The sequence below is a fragment of the Rhipicephalus microplus genome, chromosome 10 (genome assembly GCF_043290135.1).
Source record: "Rhipicephalus microplus isolate Deutch F79 chromosome 10, USDA_Rmic, whole genome shotgun sequence".
NCBI classification, from domain to species: Eukaryota; Metazoa; Arthropoda; class Arachnida; order Ixodida; family Ixodidae; genus Rhipicephalus; species Rhipicephalus microplus.
This window is the reverse complement of record NC_134709.1, coordinates 58,777,428-58,798,776: the sequence shown is the minus strand read 5'-3', so window position 1 is coordinate 58,798,776 and position 21,349 is coordinate 58,777,428. Positions and strand designations below refer to the sequence as shown.

Genomic DNA, 21,349 nt, shown 5'->3' with positions numbered 1-21,349 from the left:
CGACCACTCTCTGACCTCTTTAAAGATTAATGCCCGCCGCATGCGAAGAGACAAGGCGAATTTCGCGTGCTCAAGGAGCAAGAGAAATGAATGGACAAGCCGGATTGATTTACCGTCGGCCGAAATTTCTCTTTTTCTCGCCGTACGGAAGGGCACACCACGCTGGAAATGCTTCGGGCTTGGAGCGGATCGATTTTGTGCTTGACCCGGATGATCAGCTGCGTCTGTTGCTGTGACAACCGGCCAAAAGGCCACGTGATCAAAACGCGACCAATCGCGACGACGCACAGCTCGCCCCCATTTCCTTCCCGCCTTTGGGAGAAGTTGACAAAAAATACGCGCCTTCCCGGACACTTCGAACCCCTCACTTTCGCTTCGCGATCCACGCCTACGTGTTGCGTGTGGAACGAAAGTTATTCGGTCAGCACCGCTTGACTCGCCGTCACAATGGTCATTCAAGTCGTCGAAAGCAAGGTGAGAGCTGTTGAAGTAGCGCTCTTGTTGGTCCGGCGAAAGCGAAACAAGACTACCGGCCTGAAGGTTGTTCTGTCCGGTACCAATGTGTGAGCGTAGGCCTAAACGTGAGAGGCGTGCGCGCGGGCTTTTCCGTCCAGCCAAACTGGTAGGTGTTCTGTAGTCCAGCGCTCTGCCTGCGCCTTCCTATTTAAGATATCATAACATCGCCGGGCAACTTGCGTTTTGGGATACGCGCTGCTATTTTTTAATAACGCCCGACTCCTGGTTAACAAACAAGCCGGACGGATAGCACTTCTTGTGGAAGGAGGGCGAGGGGTTGGCCTTTCATTCATTCGTTCTTGAAAGGGCGCGTGTCTTGCACGACCGCGTCAGTCTTGTTTTTGCGCTTTTCTTTCTTTTCTTTTTTTGTCGCAGCTTGATTTGATAGTAACGTTGAAGTGGAGGGTCGTCCAGTTGGCGCTGCGATGGAACGGACGAAGCGAAAAGAAAACCGCAACGAAAAGCGCTTTTAAAGGAAAAGGGCGCGAGCTTCGCCAGCTGCATACGACCACCTTTTTACGCGCCGGCGTTTTCTTTTCTTCTTTTTTTATCGCCGTTGACGCCCTTCTATTTCTTTATTCGCGGATGTGGCGTTACCGCTCTGGCGTTACCGGCGTCTCTTCGCTGGAGCATGGCGTTCCGTTTAACGTGTTTCTTCCAACGCCCACGGTGTGCAGTTGCGATGCGATTGCCTCTGCATTGACGCGGCGTGCTTCCAGTGCCAGGCGCGGGGGGAGGGGGGCTGGTTGCGGATATGCAAATCTAGCAAAATGGCTCGCCACGTTCGCTGCGCGTGGCTTGAGGATTTGGAAGGTCGCCGAAAGATCAAAAGGAAACTAAAGATACCGCGCAGAGTTATCGCCACTCCCCCAGGCCTTCCTTTTTTGCCGAACTCCTCTCGCACGGCCGTCTGTCTGCGAAACATCGCGTTATACTTCTACTGGCAATTGTGCTATCTTTAGTGTCGCCCTCGTGTTTGCTGTCGCCCCGTACACCTTCGTGAAGTGCTCTCTGTGGAACTGTGGCTTTGCGCCCATTAGGCTCTTGAATGGGAACGCTTTAGCCAGCTACGCAAGCAATACCGTGATGGGCGGTGTAACCGTACCGCTCCCTGTATTTTTTTTTTTTTTGTCGCTCGTTGCGCTTTTCCTGCTCCTAATTCCTGTTAATCTACGCCAATACCACAAATTTTCTTCATTTATTGACTGTGACATTGTGACGCCTGATTGTTGCCTCGGCTTACGCATGGGGAACGAGAAACCTGTTGGTCGGGGAACTCGTCGTCACAAGCTGCATAGCGGCGGTGTAGTAATGCCGTACCGTATTTCCGTTACTTGCTTAAAGATCCACTGGAGTTGGATGTATGCATTGCCCCAACAATGTTTGCCTCGGTGGATCAGTGACTATGGTGTTCGGCTGCTGACATAAAGGGTGCGGGTCCGATCCAGGCCGTGGCGGTCGCATTTCATTGGAAGCAAAATATGAGAGGCCCGTCTACTGCGCGGTGCTGGTGCACGGTACAGAACAGCAGGCGGCCGAATTTCCGGAGCCCCCCCGACTACGGCGTTTCTCATAGTCGTATCGTGGTTTTGAGACGGTAAACCTCACATGTTATTATTGCACCAAAATTCCCACCTTTGCTGCACCACACACAGCCTCCGTTGCAGGCCAGACTTCACTTACTTCCTGTGAAGCACGTCGTACCACCCCGGAGGTCCTTACCTGGCGGACATGGTTTTCGGTTCGTACCACGGCGACCGGGCGCATTTTGATGCTCGCAAAACGCACAAAATTGGCCAAGGTGACAGTGAACCGTGCAAGCCCTGAAACGTCAGTATTGAACGATTATGATGACTAATCTGGTTGCTTCTAGGTTTTTTCTAGCCTTTGCTAGCTGCTGCAAGTTGTTTCTAAGTCTGCCATTCTTTAGGTGGGTGATGCTAGGTCTTGTTCTGTTGATTGTGTGCACAAAGAGGTTCAATATAAACCACGTACACGACACGACATGGATATGCACACTCCACAGAGAAGCGCTTGTGGAAGCCAAACATTCACACTTTGTAGACATACTGGCACGTCGTTCTTGGCATACTTCCATCGCTTCGGGGTATCCTCCCAGCCATTGTTCCCTTTCCTATTCCTAGCAGACCATTTCAAATCAAGCTAGAATGGGTGTTAAAAGCAGTGCTGCAAAGTTCAAAACGCAGAAAGCAGGGGCAATACAAAGTGTGTACTGCAGAAGGCCTACTGCAAAAACAGTGCTGAATCACGGCGTAGTGGGCTACATGGTAGTTCTCCCTTTTGCGAAGTACTACTCATCTGTAAAGCAACATGCACACCCTGGTGGCTGCATAATTTGTTATGGCTGTTGTTGATGGTCACTAATTATTCCTGTCCACTTTGTTATACGTGGGCCTTTATGTCAACCACTCTTAGCACAATCCACATGTTTGACGCCCGGTGTAGTTCTATTAGTAATACTTCAGGAAACCCCTAACACTGACATTCGTGTATTCTTTTGAAAGTTTCAAGCTAGGGCACGGCTCTGATAAATCCCCGGCTTGCCACCCAGTAGGCCTGGGCTTGGTTCAGGGACTGAAGCAGGTTTTATTTGCATTTCGACTCGAGGGCAATGCTAATTTTTCACTCGGAACTAATGGCTCCGACATTGGAATGTCTCTGAAACGAGCTCTTTTAACGCTGTTGCGTTAATGCTGCCGTGCGTCTGGTCTGGTATTGTGAAGACCAAGCTTCAGGCAAAGTAGCATTTAGTGGTTTTGTTTCCAAGTAATGAGACAGTTTTGTGTCTGTGCTCCTTTTCAACTTGGTGCTATGGCAGGGTGTTATTAGTTGTTCAGCCTCTGTGGCACTTGTATAGCACAAATGTATCTCAAGGTGTGCTCAGATTTGGGTGCACGGTAAAGAACCCCAGGTGGTCGAAATTTCTGGAGCCCTCCACTACGACGTCTCATAATCGTATCGTGGTTTTGGGACGTCAAACCCCACATACCAGAAATAATGTTTGGTACTTGTGACGGTGGCACCGGCAGTATGCATTCCAGTTGGCTAAATACGTCACACTCATTAATGTGGTACCTTCTGGGCCTTTCTATTGTACGCCTAAAAATCTGACAACGATCTTTATACGTTAGAAGACACACGGAGGGTTCAGTTTTCAATATGACGTAAGTGCGCTAATGTACTGTGCAATGGTTTGCAAAGGCCGGTACGAGGCAGCGCTTAGGCTGCTGTACTTGTCAATCGAGACACATCAGAATTTCTAGTATGACAGCTCATATGAGTGATTGCTCGAAATGACTTCATGTTACAAAGAATCTGAATTCTGAATGTAATGTCGGATGATGCGAACATAAAACAGCAGTAAAAGAAAGTATAGCTAAGTGATGTTGAAGACTCAACTCTTCTTTTATTTGACGAGCGGGAGCCCCACAATCCAGGCCAGAGTGGTGGTGATGAGATCGTGTAGATTAGAAGATAAATTGCATGAACAATGCTCACACTGAGTGTACCACTGAGTCCTAAATTGAGCTTGCCCATAAGTACTGTTCTGTTGTCATAATTTGAGACCACTGGATCTGAGAAAGCTTTTATTACCCCGCAATCAGTTAATGGGTTCGGTCAGACTACACAGTACATGTTGAAGTGCTTTAGGACAGGCCGGCCATTGAAAGTCAAGGCTGCCTGCCAAAGCAGCAGGGATGTTAGGCTTTTTCTAGAGTCATGCGGTCTCTAAAATCATCAAATTGACTATACATCCTTCAGAGGTGCAGGCTGATGGGAGGCAGCCAGGGACGTCTGAGACTGAAATGCTGGGGGAAAAAACTGCTACTCTTGTCGCATGGCCAGGTCCTTGATGTTAGACACTTCAGTTCCCATGCGCCCGTTTCTTCTATCACAGTACTCAATGTTACACACTGTAGTGCTACCAGAGGCAGTCGCAGACAATGTTGCAAGGCCTTTTACAGCAAAAGCTGTTATGAGATCGGAACACGTTGCAGTCTGCCACTGCCGGTATTCGCAACCATAATTGAGCGAAAAAACACAAATGACACCAAGGGATTCGAACCCAGGTCCGCTGCGTGCCAGCCCAGTATTCTACCACTGAGCCACGCCAGTACTTAAAACTCTTTTCTAAACTGGCCTTAGGCAAGCTTGATGTCAGGAAAGAAATCTCGTTAACATGAATAATAAAGTTAATTAGAACATCAAAGGAACAGCCAGGTGTAACACAATGCGAATGACTGGGTCGTTTAATGCTCCAACCCATCAGAAAACTTGCGCCTGATAACCTATTAACTGTGGTGCATATCTACTTCCGGGATCGTCGTCAGCCGCTGCATAAAAAAAATTGGCACAAAATTCCTTGAAATTGTGTAGCGTATACCACGCTTCCCCAAAGAATGGCAAAGGATAGCATAGTGAATGCTGGCTTACTAAACAAGATACATTTTCTATGGCATACTGGGTACCGAGTGAGTATACTTGTACCATCCCAGAGTCTTTAAAAAAAGGCTCTGAAAGGCCGCTCTTCTAGCTTTCGCTGAGACTGTGCTGCGTGTTCCGCGCAGGCCTGGCATTTTTTAACCCCTTCACAGTGTTTGAAGAGTTCGGATCTTCCACTTGAGATATCGTATCTCCCCACTACTGTTTTGAGCAAGGCTCACACGTTTCCAAGCTACTTCATGAGTCACTTCACAGGTGGCACCACATGCTTGGCAGTTGCTCGTTCATTGCCGACTTACCGTGAGGACACGGAACAAGCACTTCTGCCTTTTCTGTGCTTACGTTGTAGGGACACTAAAAGGAAACAATTGTGCTTACATTCACGAGTTGTACACTGAGAACTGAGGTAACGTTAATTTAATAATCATATGTTTATTCATAGAGGAGGAAATCAAGGTTACTTTCATATTTAAGTTTCGTGCTAAAATCTTCACGCGTGACATCACTGATGTCAAGGTGCACTTGTCCTACTTCAGCGTCATTGGCTGAAGGAAATTTTCTGAAACTGTATGTGAAGTTGATAGTATTCTCAGAGGTCAATGTAGTTTTTTTTTTACTGACCAGGAACTATGTAGGACGTAGGGGACACCATCAAAATGCAAGATGTCACGGCGTTTGGTGCGGGAGTTTCAAGGTGGCTCTGCCACTTGTATTTTCCTTTTTGGTGTTTTCTCACCAGATGTCTTCTTGCGACAGACATGGTGATCTTGGAATTGAGAGAGTAATTTACTTATGCAGAGAATAATTGTTTTTCTCTTCAGTCTTCCCATAAGTGTTCGTCTTTTAGCTTTGGCCAACTTTCTACCTTTCTCACACAAGCTTTCTCTTCGGGAACACTGCCTCAGATATTGTTCGGCCTTACACCTTTACTTTGTGCATTGTAGGAGGACTTTCAGAAGAAGCTCGAGGAGGCCGGCGACAAGCTGGTGGTGGTGGACTTCTACGCCACATGGTGTGGGCCGTGCAAGATGATTGAGCCCTTCTTAAAGGTCTGATGACCTGCTTTCCTTGACATTATGGTGTTTACATGGCATTCGTTGCAGGCGTTTACGTGAAAGTGAAGTAGCGATGTGCCATAGGCACGAGGTTTTCGCACCGCTCGCATTGAGTTGCCCTTATTTATAGCCCAGAAGTGAGTTTCATGGTGCATCTTCTAAGCGGGTTCCGCCCTGCCTCACATTTAATTTAGGTGCTGAGAAAGCTGACGAACTTCCCTGAGCATGCCCGCACGTTGGTTCTCAAGACTGCAAGGTCACACTGGTGCGATGGTGTGAAACACAACGCACACACTGTAATAACAAAACAATGTTTATGGAGCTTTTCCAAAATGTTGGCGCTTTTAATTTTAATAGGCACTTCCCTTTTCTAACTCCTCCTGCCTCTGATCAATAAATAATTAGCAGGTGTAATAACGCTGGTGCTTTGAAGTGCTATATATGAGTCGGCACGAGTAGAAACGTGAGCCAACGTAAGGCTGAAGTTCAATAAATAAAACTGTAGGTTGGCAAAAACACTTGTACTCAAACTTGCTAAAACTTTTCTCAACTGGCCTCACTCAGGCTCGCGCCTCTGAGTAAGAGGGAGCAGACTCGAGAGTGAGTTCGGCAACCTATGGCAGGGGTTACCTCTAATTGCATGCAGGAAAAAAAAAAAATGTTATCAGCATCATTGCACTTTCCCGTCAACTTAAATTCAAGTGATACGAGTATTCGATCATAGCTTGAGGGTGGTAGCTTTCGGGTAGCAAAAATCTGGGAAACGCCGTGTGTGACATTCAAGTAAATACAGCAAGTCTTCTGCACCGGATCACATTCAACCCCTCCTCTCATTACGTTGAGGTCTTGTCGGAATGTTTTATTGCACTTAGTGGCACCAGTAGCAAGGCTGCTGACAGTAGTCGTTCCGCGTTTGGGAAATAGTAGCCTTAGCTGTACTTGTTTGTTTACCCTTGCAAAGGGCCTAGGGAAGTTGTGCATAGTATGAGAAGAGGTTTGGTTAGCAGGAAAGGAGGCCAATTGCAAAACAGGGATTCTAATGCTTACTTCGGAAGATCATCCACCCATTGAGTTTTCTAAAATTAACTGGAGAGGACTCTGGTGCTGCAATTGTTCAAAGACCATGGGAATGATGCGTAGTATGCAGAATTGCCTGGTCTACGTAGTTGCGGGCTTCAAACGCTCTTGCAGAATTAGCGTTGCATTTCGGTTTTGTTTCGAATAAAAGAACGGATGGTTGCGAACTTCGTTGCCCGAATCGAATCGATGAGCCTAAAGGTTAAGGTGGTGAAATGCAACTGCTCAACATTTGCCGGTTGTTGCTTCGTTACAAAGTGACATCGAGCCACGCGAAGCCAGATGGAGCCAAAAGTACGAAGACTAGGCAAATTCGTGCGCTACCAGTCATTCCCATGCTCGCTGATATGCCATTCGTTGCAAATTTCATAAACACTAGCGCCAGAGTTCCCTCTAGTGTACTTATAGTAAATGCTATGCATTCGCATTACTCGCTGTTGTCACTAAGTAAATGTGCCTGACGTACCTTTTGCTTTTGTCCCTGCAGCAACAGTCGGACATCCTTAGCGACGTAGCCATCTTCCTCAAGGTGGACGTTGACGAGAATGAGGTGAGGCTGTGGCCGCAATGCGAGCACTTTGTTCCTTTTCGATCTCGTGCCACTTTGGTCACGTAGCTGGTGACTGGTTGGTAAAAATTGTCTAAGCAGGTATATGGCAGGAAAGAGAACGGAGTTCTGAGGTTTAACAATCGCCAAATGCAAGAACTAATAGCAGGAAGCAGTGCTTGCCTGGCTCACCCTCAAGCTCGGAGAATTCTTAATCGCAGCTGTGGCGTTTTGACGAGGGTGAAATGCAATAACACTTGTGTACCAAATATGGGTGCATGTTAATGCTCTGACTCTCGAGTTTCTGTTGAGAAAAACTTTTCCAGATGGTGAAATTACTTTATTATGGTATTTATTGCTCTGGAAAAAATTGCAAAAGAAAATGAGCGACAGTTTTATTGGTGGTGGGATTACACAGAACTGCAGAACATACAATAGTATTTCAGAATGTGGTATACCTTGAAAGACGGATCTATGCAAAGCGCTTCATTGCTGTGTGTAAACATAACTCGTCTCTTTGTTCTCTTCTTGGAGCGACAAAATGTGTTGGCAAATTGAATCTTCTCTGCAAACTTCGTAATAAAGCAGAGCGAAATTACCACGCTAGTTTTCGTGATAAGCGTCCCTGCTAGAGAGTTGCCCATAAATATAAAAATCAAGTTTCGCATGGCTCCCTTGTAATCGTTCAATAACTTGATATGTCACTGTTCATCTCTAGTCCAACTTAAGTGCCTTCTTCAGCGTGCTTCTCAGTCTGATCATGACTTTGGCACCAAAAATGTCATTTATTTCTCGTGAATTAAGCCTATATTTCATTCATTTGGTTCTCTTTTCCAGGAGATTGCATCTGATTACGAGATCTCGTGCATGCCCACCTTCATTTTTATCAAGAGGAAGGAAAAGGTGAGATGGGGACATTGCAAACTGTTTTTTTTATTGTATGTACAAAGTGTGTAGAATATCTGTATTACTACTTTTTACTTTTGCACAAACATTAGGGAAGTATGTCTGACGATAATCATACCTTCATCTCTGAATGACCACGTGCTGAACGAGGGCGTCGTAAACTGATCACATGCGCAGTAAAGTTGCGCTGCGACTCGCCAGTTGTCCCACTGTCAACATTGTTATGGCTAACTTTTTGAGCGTTCGAATAGTTTGACGTCGACCGCTAGATTTCATTACACTTCTGGTCACTATACAATGGGTAAATGCAGTCGGGCAAGACTGATCGATATTAGTTGAAGTATCAAGTCCCTTTAGCTTAACCTTGACTGGCATAGTGATCAAACTACATTTTACTTGGCATGGTAAGCAGAAGAGCGCAGTCATCGCACGAGTCAAATCATCCTAAAAGCTTTCATTCAATTCTCGAATATTGAGGGTTGTAGTTCCCCTCTCATAGCCAAGGAATCTGTTTAACAAGGTCCACATTCGTAATAAATGTGGAAGTACATTGTGTGCTGTATGAATTGTAACACACAATGTTCATTTGATAAGTTTTTGAAAAGCATGAGTGTTTGCTCATCTCTAAATTTGTGGTGTATAAAAGTTAGCTGAGAATGCATTATTTCTAAGGAAATAATTTAGTTGAGTAGAAAATTAAAGAGTAGCTCAAAATTGGGCTTGGAACACAAGTTCATAGAGGCATTTCATCTTTCCCACTATCAAGCCCACCAACTTGGTGTAACTTCAAATTGGCGGCTGCTGCAACAAGTTGTGCACTTGTGCTACTCAAGGAATGCTGCTTTTCATAAAAACTATTGATTTGCAGATTGCCTGTTGGATTTATAAATAGCGGCGAGTCACATCTGATCTTTAAGGGGAGATGCCACTCAAAAATAGCTCCCTTATTCTGTAGGTTTAGGTAATTGAAGTTTTCGCTGTTTAGGAAGTTGCTTATGCAGATTTTAAATACCGTATTTACCCGCATAATCTTCACACGTTTTTTGCTGGAAAACCGATGCAAAGTGGGGGGGTGCGAGAATAACGCGGCGAAAACTTTTCACGAAAACGTACAGAGCGAAAAAAAAAAAAAACAAGAACAAAGTCGCCGCAAATCCGGATTCTCACACCAGCAATTAACAGCAAGCTTTAAGAAGTACTAATTAAAACTTACCTCAACAATAAAAGCAGAGGTTCAACACAAGGCAAGATTTATTTGAAACACAAAAAGTGGAAGCAAATAGTCGAGAATTAGAATGCCATACACAAAGCTTGAGGCCGTTGCGGGCGTAGCGGTAGTGTTCGTCGCTCTGCAGGAGCCCTCAAAAGGTAAGCGTAGGACGTCAATATTGGGCTGATGGCTATTTAACAGTCGTCCGCAGTTTACTTCTGAAGAAATAAAATTTACCATCAATCCCAGTTTTAGGCATACGGCAGGCCCAACGCATCTTGGTGGCTTTCAGCTGCCATCACCAATAGCGAACACAAAACTCATAGACTCTGAAGGGCCTAACGGCGGCCCTGTTGCCATTGTTTAGTGCATGATTTATCACTTGCAACTTGAAGCAGCCATGTAGCTTCAGTATTGCCCATAACGTGCCAAAATTACTGACACAACATACAAAACACGCCGCAACGCGCACTGGCCACTTCGGCTTGGCTTGGATTGGATTGAAAATCTGTGCAATAGTACACTTGATGTGTAAGAGATGGCGGACGCTATCATCATCTTTGGCTGGAACCAGCAGACGACTTTATTGCAACAGTTTTCGGGGGTGCGATAATTACTCGAGGAAAACAAGAATTCGTATTCTTGTTGGGCGATGTGGGGGGTGCGAGAATTATGCGAGTGCGAGGATTACGCCAGTAAATACGGTATGTAGTAGGTTTTACAGCAAGTGTCAAAGTTTCAGTTTTGTATTGCAAAAATCTGTAGCACATCTTCTTGAACGCTGCTTTTCTGTCACTAAACTTTTACATATTTATCGGCCACTAATAGCTCATATCACTAACTGTAGCATGCAGAAAACATACCAGAAAGTGTGTGTGGGACATTTGAATTAACAAGATAATTTATTATATGAGAAGTCTCGGAATACCCGGCTAATACCGATTGCTTACTTCAAGTTTGTAAGAATTGCATAAGCGGTATAGAGTTTGAAGAAATAAATTCGCTCTGCATATGTCTAGGGGATATGTGGGAAAACTTTCGTCCAGATCTGGCAATCAGCAGTACCAGAAGCGTCACATAGAAACTGGAGTTGCCCATCATTTCGCCTTGAGAGAACGCATTTTAATATTAAAATAAAAGCTCGTCTCTGTGCCAAGCATATGCTTCTTTAGTTTCTTCAATCAAGAGCGTGGGAATCGTGTTTGTATTGATCATGTGGCCTTGGTGAACTCGTCTGAAATAACAATGGCAAGCAGCCAGATTGCATTTCTTTAACCTACCCTAAACAATGCATCCTTTTTAGTTATTTATTGCCGCCTTGTACTCCATAAAAGTGATTCTAGCTTATTTCCAGATTAAATACAGCAGTCATTTGTCGTGCAAGTAGAGAAAGCTACTAAACTTAACAGAACAAATGCTAACAAAATGCATGTAATTTTGGGAAAAAAAAATTTTTTGAGTAGAATCTCTTAAGTTACAAATTGGAACCTAATGGATTAAGCAATACGTGACTCTGAGATTCTTATAACATTCAGGGATGGGAGGCATTTGTTGAGCATGGTAAATGTGGCAACAAAGCTGCCAGCCAGCGATTTCGAGACAAATTCATCCTGACCAAATGTTTAGAACATGCTTGTTCTCCACAGGGTCGTCTGCGTAAGCAGGCGTTTGGTGTGTAGCGACACCACGGACCCGAGCTAACGGGGGAGTTTTGACTCCCTCCCACGCTTAGCTGTGCGTGGCTTTGCCGTGTCCGGGGAAAAGGGGATCCTGGGGGTTGAGCCGACGCCGGTTGATTGGACCTTTAAGGCCCCCCGGCAGAGGCATTTCCTTAAACTGTCTGATCGCCCTCCTCCTAAGAGGGGGTGCACTGAAGCAACACTGAATGTATTTATAAAGCGGAAAGAAATTTTCCCGCGCTTCCATGTGATCCACTGTGAAACGCAAGAAAAGAACACAAGAACCATTTCTCCGTTTGTCGTTTCTAATTGCCTCACCAATACACTAGGTACAGGATATCAGGCTACACATATGGCTAGCAGGGACCTTCTCTTTGAAGTCCAAACCAAGATCCAGTATGAAAACCTGACAAAACTTACCTCTTTTGGAACAATGCTTGTATCTATCACACCACACCGCTCCCTGAACAGTTGCCGAGGCGTAGTGTCTGATCAAGACCTAATTAACCTGACAGAGAGTGAGCTACTTGAGGGCTGGAACGAACAGCGTGTAACGCATGTACAGAGAATTAAGATTAGGCGTGATAACAAAGAAACCCCTACAAAGCACCTCATTCTTACATTTTGCATAAGCACACTTCCAAAATATATCGAAACCGGCTACTTGAAGTTAAAGGTCCGACCCTACATCCCCAACCCCCGACGTTTTTTTAAGTACCAGCGATTCGGCCACGGTTCTCAGTGCAGCCGCGGCCGTCAAACCTGTGCAAAGTGTAGTTCGCACGAACATGCCACAGACAATTGTGAAGAAACCACTACACACTGCGCGAACTGCGATGGTGGACACCCTGCTTTCTCTCGCACATGCCCTACATGGAAACATGAAAAAGAAGTACTCACACTGAAAGTAAATGAAAACAACTCGTTTAGGGAGGCGCGCAAGCGTCTACTAATGCAGGGACCTTCGTCCGCGGAGGTGGCACGAAAGGGGGCAGTGCCGCCAAAATCCGCGGCGCCCGCATGTACCACACAAAGTGGACGAGCGGCAGCGCCATTCACCCCCTCATCGGAAGTAGCACAGGCTCTTCAGCCACCAAAAGGCTTGCAGGCCTCCGGACCTAATGCCCCAGGGCCTTCAGTCTCCACAGATAGCCCTAAGGCCTCCGTGCCTTCACGCGCGAACAGCGAGCGGGCATCCAGCATCTCGTCCGAGGTGACGGACACAACAGCAAGCCCAACGGTGTCTTCGGCACCGAAGGACAGGCATGGCTTTTTGGAGCGCGCCAGAAAATCAAAAACCACCATTACAGGGCCTGACAAGGCTTCTTGACTTGACGCAATACTTCTTTAGTACACACAGCACTCGTTTACAATCAAAATGGATACACAAATATTACAATGGAACGTCAGAGGGCTGCTTAGAATTCTCGACGATATCCAGAAGCTCTTACAAACATTCCCCAAAAGTGTTGTGTGTACAAGACACACTTAAATTCCAAAAACACAAATTTTCCATGTCATTATGTAATATTCAGAAAGGACAGCAATGACGCTGTAGCGTTATCTGGTGGTGTGGCCATTATAGTTGATCAGGGCGTAGCATGTACACATCTACCGCTACAAACATTCCTTGAGGCAGTGGCTGTTCGAGCAGTTCTTTTGAACAAACTTGTCACCATCTACTCTCTTTACATACCTCCACAGCACCGTCTCGAAAAACACAAATTCCAGTCACTGATACATGAACTACTGGTACCTTATGTGGTCCTTGGGGACTTGAATGCGCATAATGGTCTATGGGGCGACTCTCGTTGCGACGCATGAGGTCGTCTAATCGAACAGTTCCTCTTTTTTTCGGGTGCGTGTCCGTTCAATAGGAAAGAGCCAACATACTTTAGCCTTGCCAACAAAACCTACTCATGCATAGATCTCAGCATTGTGTCCCCATCGCTTGTACCCCTACTTCAATGGAAAGTGAGCAACAATCCTTTCGGAAGTGATCACTTTCCGATCATTCCAAGTACACCACTAGAAAAAGGTCCTCCACATGTTCCCAGATGGCAGACAGACAGAGCGGACTGGGAAGTTTCACAACACTGCTCGTTTAAGTTGAACCGACATATATAGGTTAAACATAAATGAAGCCGTGCAGTACTTCACTGCTTTTCTTACTGATGCAGCAGCTAAGTGCATACCACAAACATCTGGTATGCCGGGCAAGCCACGCGTCCCATGGTGGAACACTGAGTGTCGGAATGCGCGAAAGGAGCAGAACAAGGCATGGAGGTTGCTTCAGAATTCACCGACAGCCAAAAATTTTAACAGCTTTCAGAAAATAGTCTCAAGGCAGGAGAACGCGTCGGCAGGCCAGAAGAGAAAGCTGGCACAAGTTTTTATCAGGGATAAATTCATAAACACAAGAGGCTAAAGTCTGGAACATGGTTAGACGGGTAGCAGAAAGACAAGTACACTCACTCCCACTCGTAAACACACAGGGTGACAGCCTGGAAGATCAGGTGAACTTCCTCGGTGCACACTACGAGCAGGTGTCTAGCTTGTCACACTACCCTGAAGCTTTCCAAAGATACAAAGCAAAGATAGAAAAGCAGAAACTAGAATACAAGTGCACAAATTACAACGCATATAACCAACCTTTCAACTTAGCTGAGCTACAACCATCACTAAACTCCTGCAGTAATTCTGCCCCAGGCTACGACTGTGTTACGTATGAAATGTTGAAAAACCTGCCGCTCAAAACGGGAAAAACTTTACTCTCCCTATACAATGCTATCTGGCTTTCTGGCACCATCCCTGCTTCCTGGAAAGAGGCTATTGTTATCCCTATTTTAAAACAGGGCAAGGACCCTTCCACAGTTTCGAGTTATAGGCCCATTGCACTTACAAGCTGCCTTTGTAAACTTTTTGAGACTTTTACATTTCCTCGAAACACACAATCTGCTCGACCGATACCAGTGCGGTTTTCGAGAGGGTAGATCCACTACCGACCATCTGGGGCGCATTGAGGCAGAGATCCGAGACACTTTCGTCCACAAACAATACTTCCTCTCTGTGTTCCTCGATATCGAGAAGGCATACGACACAACATGGCGTCTTGGCATATTAAGAGACCTGTCTCACTTAGGTGTGCGCGATATAATGCTTTCCATAATCGAGAGTTACTTGTCCAATCAGACATTCCGTGTCCGTGTGGGCAGTATTCTCTCCCAAACATTTGTCCAAAAAACGGGAGTACCACAAGGTGGTGTACTTAGTTGTACACTTTTTATTATCCAAATGGATTCCTTGCACCTGTCCATCCCTCGCAACATGTTCTATTGCACATGTGTCGATGACGTCCAGCTTGGCTTTAAGTCATGCAACCCGGCAATGTGTGAGCGGCAGGTTCAGTTAGGTTTAAACAAGGTCTCCAAATGGGCAGAGGAAAACGGACTCCAACTGAACCCACAAAAAAGCACGTGTGTCTTGTTCTCCACAAAGAGAGGCATGCACTCAGAAACCGACATTGAACTGAACGGTCAACGCCTGTCGGTTAATGCAGAACATAAATTCTTAGGCTTAATCTTGGACAACAAGTTGACCTTCGTTCCGCACATCAAGTATTTAAAAATAAAATGTTTAAAAGCCATGATTGTTTTAAGTGTTGTCACGTACTACGTGGGGTAGTGACAGGCAATGTCTCGTGAATCTGTATAGAAGCCTCATTTGCACCCGCTTAGATTATGGGGCCGTTGTTTATCAGTCTGCAACTCAAGGTGCTTTGAAGATACTGGACCCCGTGCACCATTTGGGCATCCGGCTTTCTACGGGTGCTTTTCGCACCAGCCCCGTAGAAAGCCTTTACCGTATTTTTGCGCGTATAATCCGCACCCCCACTTTCAGCTAACCGAGAAAGAAAAAAAAATCTCGCGTATTGCCCGCACATTTGATATACAGGAAAGGCTGTACAATACTGCTCAAGCAACATAGCACATATGTAGACAGAAAAAGCTTTATTTAGCAAGCAGAATACGCTGTCTGCAAGGCCAGTCACAATTCACTCACTGTCGCTACTCTCGCTAGAGCTATCACTTGAGCCGTAGTCCTCACTGTTATGCTCAAGGTCATCTTCGGTTCCATCCGTGTTGTTTGGGATGCAGCATTTCTTGAAACTTTTTCGCACCATCTCACCTGGAATGGCCTTCCATGCCTCGACAATCCACTTGCAGAATAGGGCAATATCAGGCCTTCGGACTCGTGCTGTCGGCGTCCCGTCGTAGCGGCCTTCAGCCATCCACTTGGCGTAATAGCGCTTGACATGCGCTTTGAAGGGCTTGTTAAGGGACACATCTAGAGGCTGCAACATTGACGTCATTCCACCGGGTATAACAACTAAGTCGGTGCTGTTGCGTGAAAGGCGGTCCTTCACTTCCTCAGTTGTGTGGCCGCGGAACGAGTCAAGAACAAGCATGGACCTCTTTGCGAGCATCGCACTGGGCCTCTTCTCCCATACCGTCTTGATCCAGTCCACGAACAAGTCACTGTTCATCCACACATTTTCGTGTGTACCAAAATGAATCTTTGGTAGAGTTTTCCTTTTCAAGATGACGTACGGTCGCAGTTGCGTGCCGTCGGCGAGGGCACAAAGCAAGACTGTGATGCGCAGTTTCGTGTTCCCGCCGGTCAGCACGCTCACCGAACTGCTGCCCCTCTTCTCAATCGTTGTGTCCAACAGCATTCCAAAATGAACAGGAGTTTCATACACATTGCCGATTTGAGAGAAAATGTCATTGTGCTGCTTTCGCAGGCCAATTACATATCTGGTACTTGGGCAGCTTCTCCTCTTAAGAAGCCAGCAAGCGTTGACATATTGTAGTCCACCGTCTGATTGAGAGCTCTTGCCCTCATAAAGCGGTGCAGCCATTCGTTGCTCGCACGGAACTCGTGAGGTAGGCCTAGCTCCCTCGAAAGACGCCGCGCTTCCACTTGGGCCCTCTCAGTCGATATGGCGTGACCCCTGCTTCTCACATCTTCGATGAACTTTACTAGCTCCGCCTCCAGCTCAGGGTAGGTACCGACCGGTCTTGGGGCCACGAAATGACCTACAGTCGCGGTGCGCGGCTTGTGGGCTCTTTCTTCTTTCTCCACAGTCGCACGCAGGACTGGTCCTTATCGCGCCGTCTTCCCACTTCGCGATTTCCGAATTCCTGGGCGACGGCGATGATCTTAAGCTTTTGCTGTGCTGTGAAGGACTGCCGCCGTACGCTTCTCATGGTGACAGAACAGATCGACTTAGGCTTTCACGACTTAGCACTACCGCTTCTAGTACACTGTAACAGCACCCTGGAAACAATATACCGAAATGCATGCCTGCTACCGCGTCAAAAAGTAGTACATAAGTTTACTGATAATATCTCTGTCTCTCTCGCGAACGTCCAAAAAATATACTTGTGGTGTGACAGTGAGATTTTACGCTGAACAATCTAATTATCTCTCCCCAAATATTTTTCTAAACGCTTCAACGATGCAAGCAAGGGAAACCAAAATCGGCCGCAAGCTGCCGTGCTACTTGCGGAGCAACACGAATTTGCGGAAACCGCCTCCCTAGCCTTCGCTACACTGTTAAGGGGCTTCACAGCACAACACGCATTGCTGTGAAGCAGCACTATAGGAAAAACCCCGCGTATTATCTGCACCTCCACTTTGCCACTAAAATTTTTGGGTTTTTGGTGCGGGTTATACGTGCGAAAATACGGCACGTTGAGTCAAATGAGTGGTCGCTTCATATGCAGAGAACTTGCATGTCCTTTGTATGTTTCGTTAAGGTGAAAGCAGACAAGAAGCACCCCACATACTTTACTTTTAATGATTTGTCGAGCTCCATTCTGTTTCAAAACAGGCGTTTGATGAGGCAGCCCTTCTCGGTTCGCCGGACGGGTCTAGCTGAGGAAACTGGAGTGTCACTTGAGCACAGTTTAATGGCTCCTGTAGCATACACCGCCACCGTGGCAGTGGCAGACTATAGACTGCGATGTGTCTTTCCTAGAAGTTACAAAATATGCGCCTATTGCCTATATCCGAACATACTTCCTGGAACTTCAACACAAATACACACGTCCTGAGTTCTTTACAGATGCCTCCAAGTCTAACTCCTCTGTGTCCTACGCTGCTGTCTGCCCATCCTTTTCGGGTGCTGGCCCTCTACATCCACACACAAGTATCTTCACAGCGGAAGCTTACGCGATACTTGTGGCGGCTAAACACATCACACAATTACAAATACAAAAAGCAGTAATTTATACGGACTTCCTCAGTGTGGTTACGGCTCTGCAAACCCTTAAAAAACAAACCCTGTCCTTGTCTCACTTTACTCCATTTGATGGACACTCTACACACTCAAACATGTTGTAGTGTGCTGGGTGCCAGGGCACCGTGAGATTCAAGGCAACGTGAAGGCGGATCAGCTTGCTGCATCCGTCCACGAAAGCACTGCCACTACACCCATATCAATCCCGGCCCTTGATCTGAAGCAGTCTCTCAAACGAATGCTCAGGGACTACTGGCAGAGCAAGTGGGATAGACACACACTAAACAAACTACACATTATTAAGCCACACCTTCGCCATTGGCCGCCAGTATCGAAATCACGTCATACAGAGGTAATACCAACGAGGCTCAGGATAGGACACATACACGACACACACATATCTTTTGTCCGGTGGCGATCCACCATTGTGTGACAGATGTGGTGAAGCACTAACAGTTCACATTTTAATCCAGTGCAAACAGTTGAAACTCTAAGAAAACACTTTCCATTACCCTACCGACAACATATACCTTTACACCCTGCAATGTTCGTTGGTAGGGAACCACTTTTTAGTCATAAATCATTGTTAGCGTTTTTAAAAGAAATTCGTAGTTTTCATATCATATACCCGGGCATTCCGTAGCACGACCTCTCCAGAGAGGTTTTCGCTGCGATGGCTACACAACAAAGTACTTGCCTCACGGCCCTTAATTAAACGCAAGGGTATGAACGAGTGAGGCATAATGCCATACATGTCCACCATCATTTTTATTATCACCAACTTTTGTCATCTATTCACACCACACACACCTTTCACGGCATGGTCATGATTTTATTACTTGTATGTTTTTACCCGCCTTACCGCGAGGAATTTTATGGCCCTTATACAGCCGCTTATCACAATCATTGTCTATATCTTAATAAGATGAACTAACGCTCTTTGGCCGTGAAATGGCCCTTGCGCCACAAAACATCAATCATCATCATCGTCATCATTAGAACATGCTTGATGGCACAAATGAACATTATGTGTATATCGTGATCTCCAAGGGCTTATTTTGGCAAAATAGTTGAGGTGTGCCATCTCCTGTATAATTGCATGCTTTGGTCTTGCCTGGGAAAATACCTGGTGATAATGTCTGCCCACAGTGCATGACTACCACATTCACTGCCTTTCAACACATATGCCTACTGATGTGAAGTTTTTGTGGCCCTTGAAATATCCTACCATAACAGGCTTTGTCTTCTCATTTCTGTCTTGAACATAGCTACGAACAAAGCACTCACACTGGATGTCATAGCTATGCACTGAAAAAGGCAGTCAGTGTTTTGATAAGCTGGCCGTTCTCTATTGTGTTTGCAAAAGTGTAATTTTTTAATTGCAAAATGCCAAGCAAGTACATTTGCCCATACAATGCGACATTCTGTGGTCTGCACTCAGTGATAAGACTGTTAAGACACCAAGTACAGAGCTGTTGAGTTGAAAATATTTGTGCTTTTAGGATAGATCTTGCTGGTTTCATACCAGTATGCCAGAACAGGAGTGGAAGTTTAGACTTCAATAAAAATATCCTGCAATTTTGGGTGGGTGGGCCCTCAAGCCCTAGAGGTAAACTTCAGGATACTGGTTGTGCGTAACTTTCTACGAGCCGTAAAATGTCTACATGTTGGACAGGGGTGGCATGCTTGAGTGGCGAACGAACACTGCCGAATAAACCACTGTTCCACTCGAGTATTCTCCCTGCCTTTCCTTTAATTTGCTTTTGAAGTTTCACAAAGAAATGACGCAAGCTTACTGCATTCCTGCTCTTTATGCTGTTTGTACCCCTTACATTGTGTGTGACCTGCATTTGCATCATTTCTTTTCTTCAAGGTTGATGAAATCTCCGGGGCGAACCAAGAAATGATCAAAGAGATGTTGGCGAAGTACAAGTAAACGAGGCGAGGCGCTCGGCACTACCAGCCTGTCCGAACGAAAAGGGGGAAAAGCCCAGTTTCATAAGCGTGATCTAAACTGCCTTCTTTTTCGCTTGGCTCGACAGACTTCCTTCTCGTTTTATACTTCCAGCCATCCACGTTTATAGCTGTACTGTCTGCAAGATCTCAATTAAAAGTCCAGTTAGAACTTGTAGCATATACGTTGCATTAACGAAATGCCCAAACTTTCACACGCAGTTTAAACGTGCGCTTGCCTCTGCTACCGTCCACATGAGTAATGTTGCCTGGAGTCCTTGGCAACACTTGTCGATGCTGTTGTGCCGATCCTACGATCAGCTGCTACATGTTATGGTAACAATGGCAGTTGTAAAGGTCTTTTTTTTTTTTTTGCTTAATGCTGTTGCATTGTTCATGCCCTGCTCTGAAAGAAACTTCAGTGATTGTTTACTCATTGCTTAAAGTATGGCCAGGTGTGGATCGTTTCTTTGTAACTCTTCCTCAATCTGTCAACATAGTTCACTCAACACCAAATGGGCATTCCCACCTTGTTCGGGCTGCCTGAGTGGGTATGCATTAATACAGCTGCGTTCTGAAGTGTTCGAATGTGAGTTAGAAAAAAAAGGTTGTTCTTCAGTTCTAAAAGTTTGTTCACTGCACAGCTTTTTTGTAAAGCTAAGGTTAGTGGTTCTGGCAAGCTTGGCATAGGACGGGTAGTTCTCGCAGCAACGTAACCTTCGTATTTGTCGTCAGCACGTGCTTTACAACTGAAGCAGCCTTCAGCTTGCTCCATATTTACACTAAATCGGAGCGACAGCTTTGCGCTTGAGTCACGCATATCTCCAGGTCAGGCCACTTTGTAAGGACCAAATCATTGCTTGGATGATTTCGGTTACGTTTTTGCTTCGGCTAGTGTTCTATTTTTGTACCAGTTTTAATGTTTCAGCATATAAAATCCGATATACTGATAGTGCACTAACTACCGATGCCTGAAGTATTAGTTGCTTCTAGAGCAACTGCATTGTGAAGCTGTCATTTGAATTCTTTTCCTGTTTATCGCAGTAGTTTTCAATCAGTCTTGAGAGGCACTTAATGAATATTTACAGAAGTTGTTTTTACAAGAAGCTCCCTGGTGCTGTGATTTCACTTGTCCGATGGCAGAGCTTTTCTTTTTGCCATATTTTATGTGGCTGGGCTGTGATGTGTGTTGGCATTGATTTAATTTTTGTACTGTTAATAAAAAGTGCCGTTTTTTTGCGCTTGGAGTTGTGTGTTTGTGTTCGATGCGAGTCGTGCGGCTCACGTAGAAGTTCGGGTAAAAACCCAAAGTGGTGTATAACTAAAATTCTAGGTCCAGTTTGTCCAACGAACACACTAATGTAATGATCTTACTGTGATATGCGCGAATGTATGAAAGGTCTAAAGATTGGCAGTTTCATCCACAGTCCTTGTTTAAAGTAACCGACTGAAGAAAAAGAGGGTTGGGGTCCAGTATTATATAACCGACCATTTGTAAAAGCAGCACGGATAAGCTTGAACGTTGATTCAACATTTCTTTAACATTACAACAAAATACTCTATGGAAACAGTTTTGACCTTTCTAATAGACTAACCACTTTTGGAGCCATTGAAGTGGCTAATTGCGAAAACCTTCCT

The 21,349-nt window shown here is 45.6% G+C and overlaps 1 protein-coding gene across 2 annotated transcripts; it reads left to right on the top strand.

Moving 5' to 3' along the window:
- Positions 1-314: 314 nt before the first annotated feature.
- LOC119181376 (thioredoxin) lies at positions 315-19,892 on the top strand. Of its 2 annotated transcripts, none has more exons than XM_037432602.2 (5): positions 315-474; positions 5,925-6,029; positions 7,600-7,662; positions 8,497-8,562; positions 19,632-19,892. In XM_037432602.2, the coding sequence occupies exons 1-5, from the start codon at positions 448-450 to the stop codon at positions 19,692-19,694; spliced, it is 324 nt and encodes a 107-aa protein (XP_037288499.1). In that variant the 5' UTR covers positions 315-447; the 3' UTR covers positions 19,695-19,892. The 2 variants fall into 2 exon arrangements, with proteins under 2 accessions (XP_037288499.1, XP_075731859.1); XM_075875744.1 differs by having other exon boundaries at positions 462-622.
- Positions 19,893-21,349: the final 1,457 nt, after the last annotated feature.

Excerpts from the sequence above, each read along its gene's own strand:
- LOC119181376 (XM_075875744.1), top strand. The coding sequence starts at position 560 with ATGTGTGAGCGTAGGCCTAAACGTGAGAGGCGTGCGCGCGGGCTTTTC. Across the intron at positions 6,030-7,599 it reads TGATTGAGCCCTTCTTAAAG|CAACAGTCGGACATCCTTAG; the intron begins GTCTGATGACCT and ends TTGTCCCTGCAG. Across the intron at positions 8,563-19,631 it reads TTATCAAGAGGAAGGAAAAG|GTTGATGAAATCTCCGGGGC; the intron begins GTGAGATGGGGA and ends CTTTTCTTCAAG.